This window comes from Grus americana, chromosome 7 (assembly GCF_028858705.1).
Source record: "Grus americana isolate bGruAme1 chromosome 7, bGruAme1.mat, whole genome shotgun sequence".
In the NCBI taxonomy this organism is placed as follows: domain Eukaryota; kingdom Metazoa; phylum Chordata; class Aves; order Gruiformes; family Gruidae; genus Grus; species Grus americana.
Genome location: NC_072858.1, coordinates 31,358,512 through 31,381,047, shown reverse-complemented (window position 1 = coordinate 31,381,047; position 22,536 = coordinate 31,358,512). Strand labels below are relative to the sequence as shown.

At 36.1% G+C, this 22,536-nt stretch overlaps 1 protein-coding gene across 16 annotated transcripts in view; it reads left to right on the top strand.

Annotated features, from left to right (window-relative positions):
- LDB3 (LIM domain binding 3) overlaps window positions 1–22,536 on the top strand; it is a 128,704-nt gene that overhangs the window by 99,475 nt on the left and 6,693 nt on the right. For 9 of the 16 annotated variants that reach the window (XM_054831667.1, XM_054831668.1, XM_054831677.1 and 6 more), the window contains 8 exons: window positions 278–442; window positions 2,076–2,183; window positions 7,296–7,343; window positions 10,061–10,188; window positions 16,358–16,658; window positions 17,879–18,059; window positions 20,286–20,406; window positions 21,826–21,941. In XM_054831667.1, coding sequence (XP_054687642.1) covers window positions 278–442; window positions 2,076–2,183; window positions 7,296–7,343; window positions 10,061–10,188; window positions 16,358–16,658; window positions 17,879–18,059; window positions 20,286–20,406; window positions 21,826–21,941 — 1,168 coding nt within the window. Of the gene's footprint in view, window positions 1–277; window positions 443–2,075; window positions 2,184–7,295; window positions 7,344–10,060; window positions 10,189–16,357; window positions 16,659–17,878; window positions 18,060–20,285; window positions 20,407–21,825; window positions 21,942–22,536 lie in introns of those variants that run through there. The other 7 variants (XM_054831675.1, XM_054831669.1, XM_054831674.1 and 4 more) reach the window with 4 other exon arrangements.

Here is a 22,536-nt window from a genome sequence, read left to right as displayed (position 1 = left end):
TTAAGTACTGCATGCCATGTTTCCTGCCACTGGCTTCAGAGGGAGCAGGACTTAAATGCTGTGTAACACCTGGGATAAATTTCAGTCAAGCAGGACCAAAACTGCATTACAGTCTTAACTACACATCCGACAAGGCCTTTGCATAATTGTGCTTATCCCGCAGTAACGCAGCCTGCTACTATGTTTGCAGGTTCAAACATAGTAGGTTTTATGCTCTATGTTTAAATATGCACCTTCTTAAGATGCTTCTTGTTTTATTTAATTTAACTCTAATTAGTACCCCTGTTGAGCATGCTCCGGTGTCTACCAGTTCTGCCTCTGCTCCTGCACCATATGCTTCAGCACATCAGCCTGCTGCTGCTGCTCAAAATACAGCCAGTCTGATGACACCACCAGCAACCACCTCAGTAGTGCGAGAGTCTTTCTCATCCTCCTTCCAAAGGTAATGCTTCCTTGCTTTGTCCTTTCACAGATATACCCCTGTGTGGCTCTGGAAATGCTGCATACACATTCTTAACTTAAGAATGTAGTATGTAAAAGCTGTAGCCTATTTTATATGCTTTTATATATTTTTGGTGTGTTTTGAAGTACATCATTCATGTTTGCAAAGAATGCAAATAAAATTGCCCTAAAAATAACAAAAAGCAGCTTTAAGTCTGCAATACAGTTAACATTTTCAGAAAGCAAGTCTAAGACTAAAACTAGAAGTGTTTTTTCACCACTTGTAATAAAACCAAAATAACTCCTTATAATAGTTACAGTGGTTGAATGAAGGTTCTTTTAATACTGTTACTGCAGTATAACATGAAAGGGAAAATTAGAAAATGTCATTTATTCACATGATTGAGCTTACCATATGGTAGCAGACGTCAGTAGAACATGGTGGACAATGAGCAATATGTCAGTAAAACCATGCATTTGATGATTGACTTGCTCTGTAAGGCATTAAGTCAATTAATTTCTATTAGATATATCTATTCTCTTTTCTCTAATGAGATTTGGCTATAGACCTAAAGTGAGTTTCAAGGAGATATGCATTCATAACACTTGTACAGTGGGAGTTACATTTGTATATTAAAAGTTGTCAGTCTGTGATGAAATGCATGGGATTTATACTGCTGTCACTTACATTATAGTAATTTTGGGGATAGTAAGGGTGAATTCCTTTGGTGCATATTATTCTTTTCTCTTTGGTTTTTTTCCTACATGAATATTCCTAAAAGATGTATATTTAGCATGCTTTAAAAATCCAAGGAAAAATACACTTCCGGTAATGTAAACTACTTTTAATAATTGAGCTCTAAAATGTAGTCTGTCATATCTTATATGTGTGCAAATGGAATTGGAAATGTTCTCTTGGCTCTCTTTCTTTTTTAATTTTTGCTAGTTGACTTAAATTATTCATGTATACCAACTACTTAGTGTCTGACTTTAGTTAGTTTTTACCTAACCATGACCTGCCAGACCCCAGTGTTTTTATTCCAGTGCAAGAAAACTAATCACCCAGCCAGCAAAGAAGGCCTGAATAAGGTGGTATCCTGTAATTCAGAACAGGCACTTTCACACAAAATAATTATAAGGTTTAAGTAATTTTTATCCTTCAGTTGAAACTGTAACATGAAGAAAATGGATTATCTAATATATGCTTCAGAAATAAATGCCTCTACTAAACTAATCATGACAATGATTTGTGTTTTAAATAGGAGAACCTGTTGTCTGGTACTGCTTGTAGATTCAAAAGTTTAGCTTGAATTAAGACTCAAACATCTTCAGATCTTGCAGCTAAAAACATGTATTGTTGACAAAAGTCCTGTCCTGAAATATTGTCTGTCTGAGTTATCGATAGACTCTGGTTTAAAGACTTTTACATAATGTGTGCATTTCGTCTTGTGTTCTGTAGGAACGTGCTTGGTTGTGCTATTCTGTAAGTCTGCAGATGTATGCTACAGAAAACCTGTTCCTGGTAACTATGCAGCAGTCCTCTTGTATCCGAACTCCAAAAAAGCTTGATTTTGATGTCACTTTTTTTGTCCTTGTTGAATTATTTTGTACATGCTTTCATGTGTCTTCTGCAGAGTGGTTGCAGCCCCAAGCTCTCTTTCACAGCCTAAGCCTTTCCATGGGTCCAAGAACATGTCATTAGCAGCTTCCACTATTTCATCTGCTATCTCGTCGCAGTCTAGGTATATCTGTAAAGTTCTCTTCTTTTTCTTTTAACTTAATCTGGTTTTATTCTGTATTACTCTCTCCAATTTAAGGTTTTCAACTTCTTAAGAGATTGGCTTGGCAGAGACTCTTGAAAAGCATGATGTGTTTAAAGGAATAGCCTTCTTGCTTATCTTTCATGTTAAAACTAAGCTAGGAAACACCTAAGTTTTAGATTTAGGATATGTGACCAAAACATCCTTTGGAACAAAGGTATTTCAGTTGGTTGGTTTGTCCTGGTTTTGCCATCTTAAACTGAAAATATTTGTCCTGTGACACTGGATGAGAATAACAGACTTTTTTTTTTTTTTTTTTTTTTAATTTTCTCTTGGTTAAAACACAGGATCACAGGAATCACAGACCACTTTTTATTATGCTCTTAATCATGACTAATGAAAGACCACCAATAGGGAAAGGTAGCATCTCTCACTACTAAGAGAGAATGCTGCTCTACTGCTTCACTGCTAAGCTTGTTCATTGCTTTAACACTTTGTCAAGACTAACAGAGGAGAAAGCAGTAGATTTTGAGATTCATTATTTGAACATGATCTTCACAAATAATGAAAAACTGCAACAGCAATACATTTGAGATTATAATTATTCTTGTCTCTCTTATCTTGAAATAAAAAGGTAGTTAGGAATCACCCAAAGGTGATGTTTGAAATTAACAAAGCATGCAAATTTGAAGGCTACACATCAAGTATAATGATCTTTCTCAAGAGTATCATAGAAAACAGAAGTTAAGGGCTATGCACAGGTACATACTTGAAAGCATTTTGCCTTCACATCACTGAAACCAATGCAAAAATGAAAATAGCTACAGAACAGAAGATCAGAAGAGTTCTGAGTTTCAGGATGTAAACATGGCTGTTTACAGCCATGGGAATTACATAGGGGATGTAATTCCCATATGGAACTGATGAAACCTAAAAAGGAAAATTAACTGCTCATCTAATTCTGTTTATTTGAGTGGAAGTATGCTAATCATAACTTTAGTTTCAATTAAACTATGAAGTTGGTGAATGTCACCAGAATGCTACCAAGAATAGAAGGTAAGAACAGATGCAAGGGTGTTTACTACCGTTGACATCTAGTTTTCTGTATGAACTTTCACAGTTCTGAAGTGATGAGTTATTTAGGGAATTCATTATTTGTGGGTATCCATCACAAAATACCTTAAGAGGACCTAATTTTCACATTATGAGTACTCAGTGCATTGCAAAAGTAATTCTTACACTGCTTTTTCATTCAATCCTGTGGTATGATTAAGGTCTTAAATGTGAAGACCACCCTCACAGTGAAGAATTTTTTTCCTAATATCTAATCTAAATCTATTTCCTTAGTATTCTACTAACTTAAGGGAGAAATAGCTAATAATAGGTCTCTGAAGCCTGCGTGTAGTAGTAGTGGTACTGCCTGTAATACTTTTTATTTCTGCAGTATATGCATATTTTATTGAGATTAGCATTGATGTCACAAAAGGCCCTGTTTTTTCCTCTTCAAGAAAAACAACTGCATAATGAAAGACTTTAATGAACAATTTTGGAGGAATGCAGACAGATAAAATCACAGATGCATTGCATATATCACTTTTAGGACTCCATTGGCAAAATCTTAATCAGGTTTATTTTATTGCCCACCCAAGATTAGAAAGGCATTTTTACACTTGAGTGAAAAAATTCTATTAATTGACAATTTCTGACTATCTTGACTAGGAGGATACAAAGGGAGGGCTAAAGAACACATCACACTTTTAAAATGTCAAAACTCCAAATTTTCCAGTTTTAAGAAACGGCTTTATTTCAGAAATAAAATTTCCTTTGGATTTTGTTTTTATTATTCTGTGAAGCTGTCTTATTAGAAGACAGACATAGGTTTGAACACTGAGAATCCTGCTAGTCATTCTAAAATTCTAAAATTCGACAAGATTTTATTGATTTACAAGACCATACTTGGTCATCTTAAAACTTCAGAAATCCTTATGAATATATGAATCATAGCATTGTGAGCTTTTAAATCAGAGTTGTAAAAGTGGTAGATCTGTAGAAACCTTTCAGAGACAGATAGTTTATCATCATAGAAAATCTTTAAAATAAGGCTGCCCAAGTAGACAGAAGGCATATTTTCACAAAATGCTTAATGCATGCATACTTTTTTTTAACTGAAGGCTATTAATTTAAGAAACTATAGTTCCTTTGTAGTAATCACAGAACTATGGATAGACCTTCTGAATCTCAGAACAGGCACTCTTCACACTGAAGTATGGTAGCTATGTTGGTCAGGAATAGAGTATAACAGTTACTTGGGACAGATTGACAACTGCTGGCATAGCTTTCATTTTCCATGTTACCTTTTGGTATAAGAATTAGATGTAGATATTTTTGTTATCTTCTGGGATAAATCTACTCTTCCATAAAAGAGCCCTGTTTTCATTCCTGTCTTGGAAATGACAGTTAAGCAACAATTATGTATAATTTACATGTAAAAACCTAATAAATTAGTATAAAGAGAGCCATTATTTGCTTATACTACTTGCATAGCTATCTTAGAGCTAATATAATACTATTTTTGATAGAGCCTTTATCCATTTTCACATTCCTTTCACAGGGACAAGTAGAGTGAGGCCTTGAAACTATAAATCCATTTGTAGTTATGTATCAATATGGACTAATCGGCATGAATCACAATTTTAATGAGTAATGAGGATAAAAAGATCACCTTGAGATATTAAAATTTACTTCCAATTCAAATGTCTTTTATCTCCTGCATTAGATTGGCATGGACAATTTTACCCTTTCCTGCCCCTTTGAAAGGAAGCAGGTTGTCTGGGGACGCTGTGTGTCTCCATTCTTGAAGGTTTTCAAGACACCACTCGATAAATGCTGAGCAACCTGGTTTGACCTCAGAGCTGGCCTTGCTTTGAGCAGGGGGTTAGATGAGAGACTTCCTGAGGTCTCCTCCAACCTGACAGATTCTGTGACTCTATGAAAAAAACCTGTCCATTTCAGAAAGCTATGCTTTATTCAGGCTACTAAAAACTATTGCTCGTACCTGGCAATTATTTAAGTCGAAGATGTAAGATATACAGCATATCAGCTTTATATGCTACTGCCCTAAAATCTTACTTCCCAATGGATGACACAGGTATCCCACTTCAAGCTGTAATCAGCAGGCAAAAGTCATTGTCTTAGCTAATATCTCTCTTGGAAGTTCAGTAATTCAGTGAGCCTTCGGGCATAAAGGCAAATCAGAAACTTGTAGGACTTCTAAAAAATTGGTTCCCTGATAATCAGGTACAAGAAGCAAATTCAGTTTGGGGTTTTTTTGAGTTGTGTTGCAGCTGAAATAGGTTCTTTATCTTTATGCACTACTTCCATGTTTGTTTTAAAAACTGTAATGTATTATAGTTAAGTGTATTCAAACATAAAGGACTAAAACTGGCTTCCAAATTAATTTATAATTCAATTTTTTGAGCATCTGATAGTGTTCATTTAGTAATCAAGCAATGCATTAGCGTGCCAAAATATGGACTTAAAAATCCAGTTTCAGTTTGACATATACCATTGGAACACTGCAGCATTTCATATAATTTTAGTTCAAAATAAAATATGGATGACCTTAGTTACAGCAGTATCCTCATCCTGTAAAACATGCTCAGGTAGAACAAGTCTGAGATTTTAGCACCATTGTTCCAGTGTTTGTTTTTTTTTTCCTTCAAGATACCTTAAAAAGATCCACCAAGAATATGCAGGAGGATTTCTTGATCAATGTCCTTAACTATTTAAATCTGATTTTAAACTTTGGTAGATCAGCTCTATAGTGTTTTTGCTTTTGTGAGCAAAGGTTGTATGCATAACACCTAACATGAGTGTAAAATCTTTACAATGTTCCTAAAGAGGAATGTTTGAAGTAATCGTTAATCCTTAACTGATCATGTTACTCTTACTTTTAAATTTGCAATATTAATCTTACTTTTTCACTTAACAATCTTACTTACAAAGAAGAAAGCATATCAGGAGTATTTTAAATAAGCTACAAAGCTCTTTATGCAATTGGTTATTTCATCTGGAGGGTAAAAGCAGGGCAACCAGTGAGACAGCACTCTGGGAATGCAAAAACAGAAGAAATGATGGAAAGAGTTACAATTACAGTTCTAAAAGGAAAGTGTAGCTTCTGTGATCCTAGGATTTTAATCCAAGCACTATGTCTGATGAAGGGAAGAAAACTCTTCTCCAGAAGCTAGGAAAATAACTGGCACATGATAGGCTTCTGGTAATTCTGGCAAATGTGGGCTGTGCTCCCGTGTGATGCAATTGTTGCCATGTAGCCTTGCACTGCTCTGCATCTAGACAGGAGCTGTGTTCATTCTGAATCCTCTTGTTTCTCAGATCATACCTTGTGCAGGCTTTTAAGTACTTTCTGTATTTACATAAATGAACCATCTATGTTCTGAAACAATGCTGTTCCCTGAGACAGAAGAAACAAAAAATCTACTTGTTTACCTAAGACTTTGTTTAGTAAATGAACAGTAGAATGGTACTGCAGGAAAAAGTTGAACGTGATGGCTTGATGTTGTTGCTTCAACTACTTCCAGCCTGTCCTTTCTGTGGGGTTGTCCTAGTTGCCTCAGGCTACGAAACTTAGCTGATCTTTGGACTTTAGTTCATTCAAGGTTTGCTTTTAAGATTTGATGCAACTTAAGCTTATGATATGACACTCACAAAAAGAAAATCATACTTATTTTTCTGTGCTAATGCAAATAAGAGGTGAATGTCAAAGAAAACAGCCCAGTGGTTGAATTAGAATTCCTCAACCAAAGAAGGAGCAAAACTGGATGAGAGTGACTTATGCAGCAATATACTCAGCTCGTTTATTTATGTTACCATTATTCAGGTTTCACTATGATTCCTAGCTTAAATAAGATAAGCAAAATATAATGTAACACCAACCTTATATAATTATAAATATGTACATGCCGTTTACTTTAGCACATAAAAGGATGTTTTATTCATAAAGAAATTCACTGTAGGACAAGATATCCCAACTTTCTTGGCATATTTTTTTCAAATATAACTTTTGTCTCATTTTAGTTTCAACCGGCATTCTTCCACCTCCATCAGCTACCAGTCAAAGAAGAGGTATAAAAATGTTTTGTGCAGCTACTCTACCTTAAAAGCATTTAACAAACCAGTTTATTGCTGCTAGTGGGCATCTAGTGAAGTATTAACCTAAAAATTATCTGCTTAGAAATATTTATTCTTTCTTTTTCTGACAACTAATAGTTTTGAGAGCCAGTATTTAATTTGCTGCCTGTCACATGCCATTGGCTGCTACAGATAAATTCAGTAAGGGTGCTTTCACTGCTTTTCAAGATGCCATTGCTTCCTGTTCCATTAAAGCATCTGTGATCCTTAGGACATCTTTTTATTCTTTCTTTCTTTTTTCTTTTTTTTCCCTTTTTTAATCACATGCTATTTCCTTTTCTTCAGCAGAAATTCTGATAAATCTTTTAACTTCACTAAAACCCTTAATGGTGTAGTATAACACTTTATTTCTCTTTGACAAGCCTTTTATCTTCCTTACTCTATTTGATATGCATCATACACTTGTAAGAGTTCAGTAGTTGACTTCTTTTGATTTTGCCATGATTTTGGTACTATGAATACAATTTTTTGTGTGTGTGTTGTTTTTTGTTTTTTCAACTTCTTTTCCCTGAACATACAAGGAAATCTAGGGGCATGATTTTATCATGCTATTAACTTTGGGAAACACTTGAATTTTGAATAACCATTTTTCTTCATGTTGGTCTCAGTATCACTAATCTGGCTCAGAACTTCTTTATATATTTTGTGCATTAAGAGAGCTTCACGTGAATCTTTCTGCCAATGGACCTGCACATCTGGGAGTAGACTTTCCTGACTATATGCCATTTTCAGATTAAGGCTGTATGACACATGATTTAAAATCTTTTAACGCACATTGTAAATATTGATCGGTGATCCTGTAAAGGTAAGTATGTTTTACTGACTTTCTGTCTAGTTTACCTCGAATAGTAAACTTTAAAACAAGGAGAAGTCTTTTGATAGTGTGTATTTGGCTAAAGGCATTTTGAAAGCTGCCTGTGAAGCCAGTGTACCTGAAGTGTACCTCTTCCTGTCTGTGCTACGGCAGGAGGACTGATCCGGGGACCCGGAGTACAGTGCGTTCTTATGCACTACAGATAGAGTATCAACAGGAAATAGATGATAAGAACAGAAAGTAAAAAGTCTCTCTGTGCTTAGAACAGCTTTGGCGGCTGTAAAATCACAGCACAGTTCACGACGGAATTTACAGTGAATACAAACCCACTAAAATAGTTTATCTCAGAGAGTCCTGTTCACTCATGGTATAGTGGATTCAAATCCAGCCATAAAATTAGCTACAGTCATTGTAGCAATAGCTATGTTTCTAGGTCTAACTAAACAGACAAAATAAATTAGCCTGAGACAGCAATGCTATGCAAACGAGATCTACAGTATAAGCACTGTCAGAGTAGCAAAAAGCTACGTTGTGAGGATAGGTTTATTTTGTTCAAAATTAAAAATCAAAAGTTTACATTTTTCAGAATGCTTTTTACCTGTACTGGAAGGAATTTGCTGGGTTTGCCATATGCAAAAGTTATAACATGTTCTCTCCAGATGGCATCTCCTTCCACTATTAAAGAAAGTACAAGTCAAGATGGACCAATGGTCTGGCAAAGCTGGACGCTTCTTTTGTTATGCTGACAAATGTTTTCCCATAGACAAAGCCCCTGTGGAAATAAATTCTCAACTGTCAGCACAAATGGATAGGGGTCTGGTTCATACAGATAGTGAAACTGAAAGGAAAAAGAAAGTAAAACTGTTTTCAGGGTAAGAATGACGTTTAATAGTGCGTGGTTTTTTATTACTGCACACATCTCAGTATCTGTTGCTTGCCTTCCTTGTACTTCTTTATTCTCTCTTGCTTTCTTTGTTTGTAATGTTCTTTTAGTGGTCTAAGACGTGAAGTCACTACAAATAGAACCATCCTAAGTAACAGGCAAATAGAGGAGGCATATATTTCAATGTGTAAATATAATCAAACTGAGAATCACCATCTGAGGCATAAATTAGAAAAAAATTATTTCCTATTGATGTTTGGTTTTAATTTAGGAATGCAGAAATTGCATCATAATATTGCATATCACATGCTTTTGGGTTAGCTGAATCTGACCATTGGAAAAATTAATGTAAATTGTGGTTTCAGTCTAAATAGGGTAAAGAGTTAGTTTCAGAAACGTTTTTTAAAGGTCACTAAAATATTATTGAAAAGAGTACAATGCTTATAAACAGTAGTTAGTATTTGTAGTATTAATTGTGCTGAGCCAGTATCTTTTTAAGTCAAGGAGATACCCCTCATTGATTTATCTTAGACAAGAACAGGCCTGTTTGTAGAGGGACAGAAAACCCAAACTTTGTATGCATATTCCTGAAGTCTGATCCCTTGTTAACCCAAGAGTCCCTTTAATAAAATTGTCATATTCCTTCAGTGAGCTATTTTCTGTGATGACAAGAAGAACTTGCCATTATTTAAAATCCTCATTCAGCTAATTTTTCTTTCCAAAGAATTGTACAAGCCTTTCTTAGCAATGATAAAGACTAACGAATCTTTTAGCAATGATAAAGACTAACGAATCTTTTAGCAATGATAAAGACTAACGAATCTCACAATATTCTCTCTGTAGCTCTCAAGAACAGTTCCCCTCGGAGTGCTTTGGAAGCTGCCAGATCTGTTATTTCATAATCAGTAACTTTTGCTGTTTATAAAGTTGCTCATACCTTCATTTTGCTTTTAGAAACACAAGCCAGTCATATACACCAACACCAGTTTCCGGAAGCTACAGTGAAAGTCCTGCTGCTTCTGCTACTTCAAAACCAAGAGTCGTTACTACTGCCAGCATAAAGCCCTCTGTCTACCAGCCAGGTAAGGTGACTTCAAAGTACTGAAAGGATTCAGAAGAGAATGCACATGCATTTCCTTTAGAAAAAGAAAATGCAAAGAATGCACACTTTGCAATAGGACATACACATATCAGGAAATATTTATATGCATGGAACCAAATGCTGCTAGTTTTGCTTCAGATTATCTGAAGATTGAGGATTATGTTGTATTTGTATTCTGCTTTAGAGTGAACATGTGGAACAAAAGGATGAAGAAGAATAAAAGCAAGGGAAAAACCTGTATTAAAGTGTGCAGCCTGACTTTTCGAAAGAAATAAATTTTGAAAATAAGCCAGTGCGCCCAATTAGGAGCCCAATGACACTTCAGAATTGATGGAATAGCTTAAGAACGTACAACTCAGGAATGAGATAAAATAAGTGAAGGTAGTTTGCCTAGGATATATTTGCAAAATAGATAGGGCCATATATTTAACTTCTCAAACTCAGGCTTATATTTGAAATAAATAATGACGTATAAAAGTACTTTGTAATGGTATGCTTCCATTTCCCACAGCTTCAGTTACTGAAGGAATATATTTGATTATTCATCCATGTGGAAAATATGCTCCTTGATGTTATTTAAATTCCCTTTATATTAATGTGTTACAAATGGAGTGAACTTCTAAAACCATTGATGACCAAAATGTGAACCATCAAAATGAACAAATTAAATGAGGCAGCAATAGAAGTCTAAATGCAGTTCTGTTTCAAATTAAGCTTATTCTGATCTTAGCAAGAGAATTAAAAAGTTGATTTATATCGTGACAGTCAAGTAAATATGGAAAGGCCAAGAATTCTAACAATCTTAAACTCTGTCTTCTGTAATGCTCTATCTCTGGATCTACTGAAATGAAACCAGTGCAAACTTAGACATAAAGCAGACAGACAGATCAATTGATTGATCTTCATATTTGAGATATAAAGGTGAAAAAAGCCAGTTCATAACTATCATGAGCTATTTAAGGGTCTCAAAGTCCATAAAGGTTTCAGCTTCTCATTTGCTTATGGTTAAGTATGTCAGCATATACCATGTTCTCACTGAAGGCAAATTATTTTTGTTTTGGAAAAAAAAAGAAAGATGAAGACAGAGGATTTATTTCCATAATGGCGAACAGAGCAAACTGTGACAAGTCAAAATATCTCCTAAATCCACTGATTGATACTAAGCCCCATGCTCATTTGGGGGAAGTGTAAGCTCCAGTTCTCAATACAAACCTGCCACAGAAATATATCAGTAGTTATATCCAATTAGTAGCTGTATTTGTTAAAGAAAAAGCTGGCTGATGAATTAGACTCAGAATAAGAGGCAATGCTTTTGTTTTCTCCTGTGACGGGCATCTTGTCTGCAATTCCTTATATTGCTGGTTTTAAGCCCCATTGCTTCCCAATAAATGCTTAAAATACACAGTATGGAAACTATGTTTTGTGTCACTATGTATACAATGAACTTACTTCAACTTGTATATATTGTCTGCCTGCATGTGAAATATTCTTATTTTGCAGGCACTGCAAGGATATAATATAGTCTAGAGAACAGGAGAAAATTTAGAATAGTATGTAATGTGATATATTACAAAGATAAAATTCAAATAGCGTTAAAGTTTGCAAAGAAAGAAACAGTAAGTCCCCCTGTATTATTTAGGAGTTTGAGATATACCATAAAGGATTCTAAAATACCTCCATAATTGAACTTCAAAGTGACTCAGGTACAAAAGAGATTAAAAAAAGATATTTTATTGAAGATGTTTGGTTTTCGTTTTGGTACCTTTTTAAGGTTTTACATATTTGATGTAGTAGCACTTCATACTGGTTCTGGAACATGAGCTGGCCCTAGAGATGGTTGCAGTTGCAGTCCTGAACAAACAGGAAATTGTCAGTTGGGAAGTAATGGAGGAAACAGCATTTCCTATCAGAGGTGGTAAAGATCAATAGTACTTTGAAACAAACCATCAAGACAGTTAGAAAACTTCCTCACCTAACTCTGTCAATGCATATAAATCCTGTCCTGCAGTGTAAAACGCAGCCTCAATCTGAGAGGACCAGCTGTTCTCAAATGATGACATACGAGATCACAAAATCCATCTTTTTCTTCCAATCTAAGTGCAACTTCAAGCTGTTGCAATAACTGCACTCACTTTAGCAAACAATTTCTTAGATTTCTTTTTTTTTTTTAAATCTGCTGTGTGAAAAGGCCAAAATGGTGGAGATTACTACAAGGATTTGCAATGTAGAATTTAGAGCCTTTATGCTAGCCCTTAGTGTTAATGGGAATGAGATGACTTGCTTCCCTTAAAAACATGGGCCACCAACAGCCTCATATATGCAATATCCAGAAACCTGAATAAATCACTAAGAGGGTTTACAAGACTATTTTACTGTCTCAGATTGAAAAAAATCATGGGGCTAAATTTGGTTAAACTGAAACCAATCTCAAAATGAAACTGCATTGTTAAGTATCTGGCTCAGGTAGGAGTAATCAGTAAGTCTACGCTTTAAAGCAAAGAAAGAGTACCACTTTGACTAACCCTAAATCTGGTGGGAATTTTCTGCTGTTACAAATCTTTGTTTTCTTCCTATAGGGAAAGCTGTAACTCCATAATCTTTTTCCTTCTCTGTCCTGTAAATTTCAGAACCTGTTTTTGAAAGATTTCTTTTCTGAACGAGGTCCACTAGATGGCAGGACGTACTTGTGTATTCCTTTCTTGTAGGCTTTTCCAGCCTAGAATAGTGCTTTCATATATTCCAAACAACCCAAATGCCAGTTTTATATAAATTACTAAGTAACATGATACCTAAAAGTAAGAAAGCAGATCTTTCCTTTTAAATCTGTAAGTCCAAATAGGACTACTCATGTCTGTAGAAGTGCTCAAGTGTAATGGCCTGATCCACTCTTAGAAACTGGTAGAAAGATTCAATAGATCTCGACCTCTTCACTGAATCCTAAGCATCTTCAAGACTAAAACAGCAGGTTATGTACCATCTTTCATTTCAAATTCTTCTAAATAAGAATGGTGCCTTCTTACACAGGACTTGTTATCTGCTTTGTCTGGCATCTACTATATACTGGAACAGCATATAGGAAAATTTTGGGCTTCAAGGATGTGGTCACTAAGTGTAGAACAAGCCAAATCAATTGCGAATATGATTACATTTTTACTGGAAAACTATTACTAAGGAAAAAAAAATGTTTTCACAATGCGAGCCAGTATATAAGACTAAAGCATTTGAGACCATATGAATCTTCACTTTACTAAATGGTAATATGCCTTTTTTTCTGGAGGGAAAATATTCATTGACCATAAATGAAGAGCTGATGGGAAGAATTCCAAATTCCCCAGAAGCAAGGAACTGGCTTGTTTCTATGGCTGTTGAGAGATCTCTTCTCCTGCCATTCTCTCAGGATAGCAATAGTCCCATAATTTCTTTCCTACTCTGAGAGTCTGAGGGCCGAGAGAAACAAGGTGATAGAGGCTGGGTTACTGAATTTAAAGTATTTATTTTTGAACAGTTAAAGGTCAGCTCATACAATACTGATATTTTGAGAATCTATTCTCTGATATATTGAATCTTAGTACATTTTACCAGCAAACAGCACCTTTTATCTGCTGCATATATGTCAGAAAACTTTGAAATACATAAACACGCAAGGCGAATTTGTATGGCAGTAGCTACTAAGACAAAAGAATTGTTAATATAAGGTTAGGGATATAGCTATAAGATAGCAAGATAATAATTCCCTCTTAATAAGAATAGCTCAAATCTCAAAGTTAGTGAAACCTTTCTAATACATTGCAATGACACTCATTTAAATCAATAGTAATTCCAGCCTGTTCACTGAGGGGAAAATACGTTGTAATAAATCCAGCCTGTAAAATTAAAAGATAATGGCCAACAAGAGAACTCAGACCAGGTGTGAACACCCAACATTTGTCATTTTGCAATAATTCCCCGGTATCTTCTTTCAGCAACTGGAAAAAAAATTTATTTTGCTGCTTTATTTTACCACGGCAAGTAGAAAAGATGAAGTAAAAAGAAACAGAAGGTAGAGAGAATGAAAGACAAAACCCCTTCCCCAGTGTTTATCCTTCAAAGTAGTCTAGATTAATCTGAACCCAGATAAATCATATGCTGTCTGTATGGGTTGGAATAAACACCAAAGTTCTGAGATTAAGGAAGAAAAACTGAAAAACTAAGAGGTCACAAGCTGAATTTACTAAAGATAATCATAGACAAAGACATCCTAAAAATGGTACCTGGACTGCATTTGTTCTTCGCTTCTGGACCTCCGGGTTTGAATATCTGACTATTTTGTTAGGCCCTCGGTGGGATATACTGCTGTACTTTGCATGGACAAGAATTGGCTCTTGGGGGAGGGAGAATCCTTTCACAAAGCTGAATGAGCTAGAAGTCACCTTATTTAATTACAGAGCCTCATAGGTGGGAGCCTTTTGAACTCACCAATTAGAGATGAAATACTGCCTTCTAATTTTGCCTAGCTTAATACCGTAATACATAAATAGCAACAGCCCCAGGGTTTAAAGAGATTGGATATAAATTCTCTGTTCTGAAATCTTTAAACATGTTTACCATTCTCAAGTAAAAGAAGAAAAAGCCTCAAGGTAAGGTGGGATACAGTTTTACGAAGCAGAAACTTTGTTGATGCTGCAGCATAAGAAAGTTTTATCAAGAAGATGCATTAGATTCAACTCTGAACTCAATAAAAACTAGAAAATCTGAGATCATTAGGGTGATCGCAGTGGATTGATTTACATGAAATTTAAGCACCTGCAATTGCCAATAATCAGTGTATGTTATTCTATGTGGTAGGGTGGGAGCTAAGGGAGGAGTGTTAAGTAGAACATAATCTTCTCACCACTTAATTACCCAGAAAAATCCATGTTGCAACCCTTTTCTTGGTTGAAATACCTTTCTACCTGCAAGCCCCTTAAAACTGTAAATGTTGTATTTGGTCATCATTTTACTGGCATTGAGATCTACTATGCAGAGTGTTTGCCTAGACTGCAGGAGAACTACTGTTCCCAGATCTGCGCTCTCTCATTTGGGCAAAACACTTCAATTCTCTAAGCTTCTGTTCCTCCTCACACAAACCAACAATCATTCACTTCTTTGTTTTCCGTGCAAAGGAAAAGCTGCTTTTAGTGCTCCTGTACTTGGCAAAGGGAGGCAGTTTCTTGGGCAGTGACTTCAGTCCTACACAATGCAAGAGCTGACGTTTTGAAAAGAGCAGGGCAATAGGAAAACTTGTCGGTATGTGCAGGCTCTAGCTTCTGCTTATTTTTATGTGATAAAGCTCCACCCAAGATTAGAGCCTGGTGCATGCAAACACAGAGGCAGTCTGCACTTAAGATTTTATGTGATAATCAAAGGGTGGAAGAAAGGAAGTATAATATTTCTATTTTATACATGGGAACTGAGGCACAGAGATACTACGCTTTGCTCGAAGTTATACAGGAAGTCTGTGGTAGAGCCAAGAACTGAACTGAGATCAGTCATAACCGCAAGCCTGGCCTTCTTCTAAGTGCTGTTGGCTTTGTTTTGCTGGTCATGTGAGCTGAATTGGCTCCCTCAGTATTGTTTCTCTGTGTTCCCTGTGTGAGCCTGTTTTTCTTCAGAAACCTAGGAGTCCAACCTACAAATGATAGATAACAGTGGCATCTGTGGAAATCCCTGCATATTAATTAATATAATGAGATCAAAATTTAAGCATAACTTCTTAATGAAATTATGGGGAATTCTGTCTAAATCTTTATTACATGATCTGGCCTTTCTATTTTTAACCTATCTTAAACAGATTATATGGCAGTCTTTAAAATTATCACAGAATTGTCATATCCATTCCTACTAGAAAATGAAGAAATGCCCTTGAAAATGGTCTCCATAAAAATCTGTAAAAGCCAGTAGGCAATGCCTTCTGCAATGCATGTGGATTAGAAGTTAGTGATTGTGCTGATATCCTTGGCTTCAGTCCAGAATTAATGAGCAATATTGGGACAGACCATAATTAAGTGTCATATGAAGCTTTTATTTTTTTGTGTGTGTCATGAAGTACCCTTTGGTAAGTGTTTCTGTTTTGCCATCAGAAGAAAAGACTTTAAAATACTTCTTGGTTTCTTTTGGGATACTTGAAACAGCACCAGCACCAGTTCATTCCTACACCCCTGCCAACGTTGAGCCTGCAAGTCGCCCTCCCTGGGTAACAGATGACTCCTTTTCCCAGAAATTTGCACCTGGAAAAACCACTACTACTGTCACAAAGCACATCCTACCAAGGGGTGCTCCAGTACCATCTCCTGCCTCAACTTCTGCTTACCCATCTCCAGTTTCAACTTCTTCCCAGGCTCCTGCAATAGCCCGGGGAACAGTTCAGAGGGCTGAGCGTTTTCCAGCCAGCAGCCGAACTCCTCTCTGTGGGCACTGTAACAGCATAATTCGGTAAGGTCATGAGGTTTTGAAGAGGGATGAAGCAGAAAAAAAAAATCAGAGAGACTGGTTATTGTACATTAATATATAGTGCCAGAGCCTAAGACTCAGTTAAATTACCCAGCAGGGATGTCTGTTGTCTGCTTCATTAATTTAACATTTCCAGAGCTCATTTTGCTATTGTGTGGTTCACTTTTTATCACTGCAAAGTTATCCATGCTAATTGTTTGTTTCTTGGATGCTGTGGCAAATCACTGTTTGTTTTTTAAACAAGTTTCTGGTCCTTTAAGGTACCCCTTGAAGGAGGTACGTAGAACTTCATTAGGAGAGTTAGGGGAATAGGGGGGAGGATTATGGAGAGAAAAGGAACGAGACATCATTTTGGAACAGCAGCCAAATGTAATTGTTGCTTTTGTGTCTGGAGAAAGATAATGCCTACACTCTATTACCAGTGACTCATAGCATGCCTCTCCCTTCTCCTCTCCCAATTCATTCTGCTGGACTGGTGCCCATTGTTACCCTGCGGACTGCTAACCAACTTTAAGTAATCCATGTTTAATGATGGTCTCCCCCACTAAAAGGAGCTAGTTTGGTGATGTGGAACTGCTGATTATTGCCCTTTATATATTCTGAAATGGAAAGACTCCAATAATAATCACTATATCTGACTACAATCAAGAGTAAATCACCAAAACAAGTTTAATGTGTCTTCCATATAATCAAACAGCAAGTTGTCATCTGATAATCTGACATTTCTAGAACATGCTGCATGCAGTGCTGTCTAAGATGAAAAGAAGGCAGAAGACTTTAGGAGCTATTGTGAGGTGTAAGTGTGTAGGTTTGGAAATTTGCTTGCTTTTCATGCTTTCAAGTAGTAGCATTATCTTCTGTGTTACAACCTTTGGCCTCTTCCTGTTGTCTTTGCAGCTGTTTACAAATACCACTTAGAGCTATGCAGATATGAAAACAATTGATGATTTTTCCAAGAGTTGTCTGTAAATCCAATGTATATGACTAAACAATAATGAAGTATTTTAACCAATTGGCAAAGTGTTTGAGTAATGATCTTGAAAAAGACTGTTTCTGTTTAGGCTTATGGATCTTATTTTAATACACACCTTCATGGTTCAAGTAGAATGCTTGTTATACATGTATGCAGTGTCTGACAAAGTGGGTTTGTAATCAGGGTCATTCAATCTTTTTGCAATACAAATATTTATGATTGTTTACAGGGGTCCTTTCCTGGTAGCCATGGGTCGCTCTTGGCACCCAGAAGAATTCAACTGTGCTTACTGCAAGACATCCTTGGCTGATATGTGCTTTGTGGAGGAGCAGAATAGTGTGTACTGTGAGCGCTGTTATGAACAGTTCTTTGCACCAACCTGTGCCAGATGCCACACTAAGATCATGGGGGTAAGAGAATAAGCTTAACCCTTTCTCCAGCTGCATGGTTCACTGAAATAGTGAGTTTAGACTGTAAGCAATGAATGTAGATATTATTTCCCCCTTTTTAATAATAATTTCCCAGTCTGTTGATTATTTCAGAATGAGAAACATTATGTTATAATAATTTTTATCTATCCAAAATCTTGGATATTTCTGTACCTTATTCAACTCAGAATATGTAATCCAATTACCATCTCATAAGTAACACTTTCTGGATAGTTCTTTGCTATCTGATATGCACTATGTTACTTTTATCTACCTTTTCCTTATATTTATAGTAAGAGACTTGAACTGGGGTTTTTTTCTTATACAGGACTTACTTAGTCTAAATTTCAAAGGAGAAGTCAGTGATCTTGGGAAGACACCCATTGCTGTTGCTGCACCTCATTGGTAGCTAGCAACACAGCTGCCAAGAGGAATTCTGCTGACTTCTTATAGTTAAGAAAATACAGAATAAATACAAAGATCTGAATTCCAGAAAGGCAAAAATAGATCCCACTTTTGTCTTAATGTACTCGTGCTTAGGTACAAGTAAATTTGCTCTACATATAACTTAGATAGTGATGAGGTTGGAATACCATAAGACAATTTTTGCAGTGTGTTTATACATGTTATAGTGAATATATGACATGATTCTCTTATATGAGGAAGCAAGGAATACTACACGGTTTTTTTCCCTGCTTAGCTGTCACCTTTTGACATCTGTCTGAATGTTGGCATTGACAGACTGGATGCTTTTCTCTACAATTGCCAATTAGGAATGGCAGCATCAGACATCTATGGTGAAGCTCTGGCTCCAACCAAGTCTTGTCTGCTACTACAGCAGTAGGAGTAATTATACAGCAGAGTACTGACTTAACTTACCTAATTAATGCTGGCACAAATCAGTTCCCCATTATGGATTTTCATCAGGAAAATAGCAAAGATGCCAGCTGCCTCTATTTATATTAATAAGATTTCTCAATCTGGTTTTTGCTTCATAGTTCAGTGAGGTTCATAAATGGATCCAAACCTATTTATCAGTGATAGTTGTTTTGCAAACAGTAACAGAAGTTAATGAATCTCAAATGGTGATTCTCTAATGAGATATATGGTGAACATAAATTAGACTATTTTGTCTATTCACTGGATTGAAAGCATGGAAGAGGACTTCAATCCCTTGTGTCATAGTCAAGGGAGATTAAAAATAATCTTTAAAAAAGAATCAGAGTCTACGTATATAATTGGAAGCAACATAAAATAGGATCTAGATTCTCAGCTGGTGTAAATCAATGCTGTTTCACTGAAGTTAACAAAGTTAAATTAATTTACACCAGTTACACAGATGGCCCTTTGAAATCTGGACTGTTTGACAGAGATACACTGTCAAACATTGTCTTTGGCACAAGTAAGATCAACAAATTAGCAGGTAACCATGCATCAGAGCTCAGTACAGCAGCTTTTGGACTTGGAGGATTTCTGTATGACAGGATAAGAGTGAAGCAGTGACAGAGATTGCTCCATACTGGATGGAAGAAAGAAGCTGATAAAATCTGGATACTCAGTTCAAGACAACATCAGTTGCACAGAATTTTTTTTTTTGTGATGAACACATGGCCTAGGAACAGACATGCAGACTCATTTTCACTAATCACATAAGTTAAAATCTAAGAACCTTTTCTTTTTTTTTTTTTTTTTTTTTTTTTTTTTAGGTTTTCACATTGGTTTGTGAAGTGTTCCTGTGAGAAGCTTAAAGAAATTAGTACATAATCTAAGTTGCTTTGAAACCATCAGACTTAAATCACTTATCCCCCGCATACGTTTCTTGGTCTTAGGGAGAAAACTCTTTAAAATTTATTTAACAAATCACACTCTTGCACTGAAGATTTCATACTAGTCATGTAAAAACAAAGGAGAAAATAATCAGAATCTTTGTGCAGAATCTCTCCTGCAACAGCAACTGGGCATGTTGATACAAACAGCTGGCTGAACTATGTTATTTCATTTTGGCAAATACATTGTTCCAGAAATTTTGCAGTCCTATTTCCTCTTTCTTTCCAAACAAGCCCAATTTCTGTCATACTTCTTTCTTTTAAGGGGGGGAATTGGCTGATACAAAAGGGAGAAATTTAGAGCATCTCTGCCTTGTATTTGTTCTCCACTAGGTAGTTGCAAAGCATGCTATTGTGCTGGAGATTTTTGTTTGTTTTACAGGAAGTGATGCATGCCCTAAGACAGACTTGGCACACAAGTTGCTTTGTCTGTGCTGCTTGTAAGATGCCATTTGGGAATAGCCTCTTTCACATGGAGGATGGGGAACCTTACTGTGAGAAAGGTATGGCAAACTGGACAGTTCTGCTCAGTAACTGTGTGCTCCATGTTGCATGGAAGCAACATAAGAATAAAGCAGCTGATGAATAAAATAAAACCAGTTACCCATCCAGCATGGGCTATGTTTCTGCTCTCTGCATATGCGAATGTTATTTTTCTCCATTTTATGTGATAGACTGGCAGAGTGCTGGTCTTTTGCCTCTATGTCCCAGAATGCCTGACCTCATTTCTCTCCCTGACATATTACGATACTTCCATTACTCTCCCTACACTTTCTTCCCTTTCCTACTCCCTTCCCTGGTAGATTCTGCTCACTAGAAATCTACATGTTATGGGGTGAAAAATTCTTCCTTTAGGGTTCTGGTAGCATTTCTGTATGGTATGTATGGGTTGCTGCCCACATTCTCTCTACTAAGTTGCTTGAATTATGACCTCTGATACTGCTGCCTCACCCTAAAACTGATCAACCAACATATATGAAGAGACAGGTCTGCTCAGATGGGCAACATATGGTAGTGCAGATTTTGTTTTCTGAGTGCTGCAGCAAATGAACTGCTTCTTGCCAACTAAAAAGGCCAGGTTTTCCCAAACTATGGAAAGGATAATATAATTTAATAAATGGTGCTTGCCATGCAAATGAGTTCCCTGACATGGTCAAGAAGCAGGTTCAGGGTGGTATTCCCTCTGTAAGCACTGCCTTGTCCATTTAATGAGCTCTCTGGAGATTCCTTCTTTATGGTTGCGCAAATCAAATTTTACAAATCAGAGTAACTCTTAGTGAAGAATGAAAACAATACAGCATGACTGACTTGTCACCTACCCTTTAAAACTGGAGGTTTTGCCATAATATCTAATGACTCTCACAATTCCACATACATTTCAGAATTTTTGCTATTTTTTTCCAATGTCAAGTCTTTCCAAATTGCAACTGATATGCAAAGTAAAGATAAGATGTGTTAACCAGCCAGAATGGAGTTTCCATAATATTCTCTCTTAATGCAGAGAGAACATAAATCCAGTCATGGAAACTTAAACTATGCTTCTATACCACCCTTAAGGTAACACTCACTGGCCATTAGACTGTGTTTTGTATGACCATATTTGTCCTTATGAATAACTTCCATGTACATTAAAGCTAATTTAAAACTAATGTGGGAAACATAACTTCAAATTTCATTAATTTTTTGTTTGTTTTCTATGTTTGTGATGACAATTGTCATGCTAATGTGGAGGTTTGCATTTAGTTTGTATTTAAATAATGAAAGAAAAGCAGCAAAATTCAGTGTGAGTGTGTCAGTGAATGTAGTAGGAAACTGAGCAAAAACAATCAAAAAATTCATCCTCTGGAATCTTTCTATTTCTTTTGCATTTAAAATGATTACATTAAGAGTTTGTTCTAAGTTTGCTTTTTGTTTTGTTTTAGATTATATTGCTTTGTTCAGCACAAAATGCCATGGCTGTGATTTTCCTGTTGAAGCTGGAGATAAATTCATTGAAGCTCTTGGACACACTTGGCATGATACCTGCTTCATTTGTGCTGTAGGTTCTATACCAAATACTATCTCATTTCTTTACACTCAAATTGTGAAGTAACATCAGAAGACCTGAAAGCAGGAATGGCTAACATATGCCTAAGGATGCAGAGGGATTGAATTTCATTTTTTACTTGCAGATGGAAGAGGGGAGTAATTTCTCTTCTCCTCTCTAAACTTTTAGTAGAATTATTAAATTTGACCATCACAAGTGAGTGCTTTCTAATAAAACATCCAGTTTTAGAGAATATGTACAGTAATACATAGCACTATTGCTGTTATTCTTTCCAATGTTTACCAAAGAAAGATAAAACAGGATTTAAAATAAATTAACAGCATACTGAACAGTATAGCCATAATCTTACTTACAAAGCAGTGCAGTTTGTATTTCCACGCAGAGCACTTGTTGAAACTTGCAAAGAGGAGTCTGTTTAGAGAGAATGAATAGTAATTAGCATAAAAGTTGGTCAAACTCATCAATCTGTGGTGTGTGTACAGCTATATAGTGTGGCCATATTCCCACACTGCACACAAAGTAGTAAAATCCATATGATAAACAGTATTTTTCTTATGGTTCTAATACAGCTATGCTGCTCTACAAC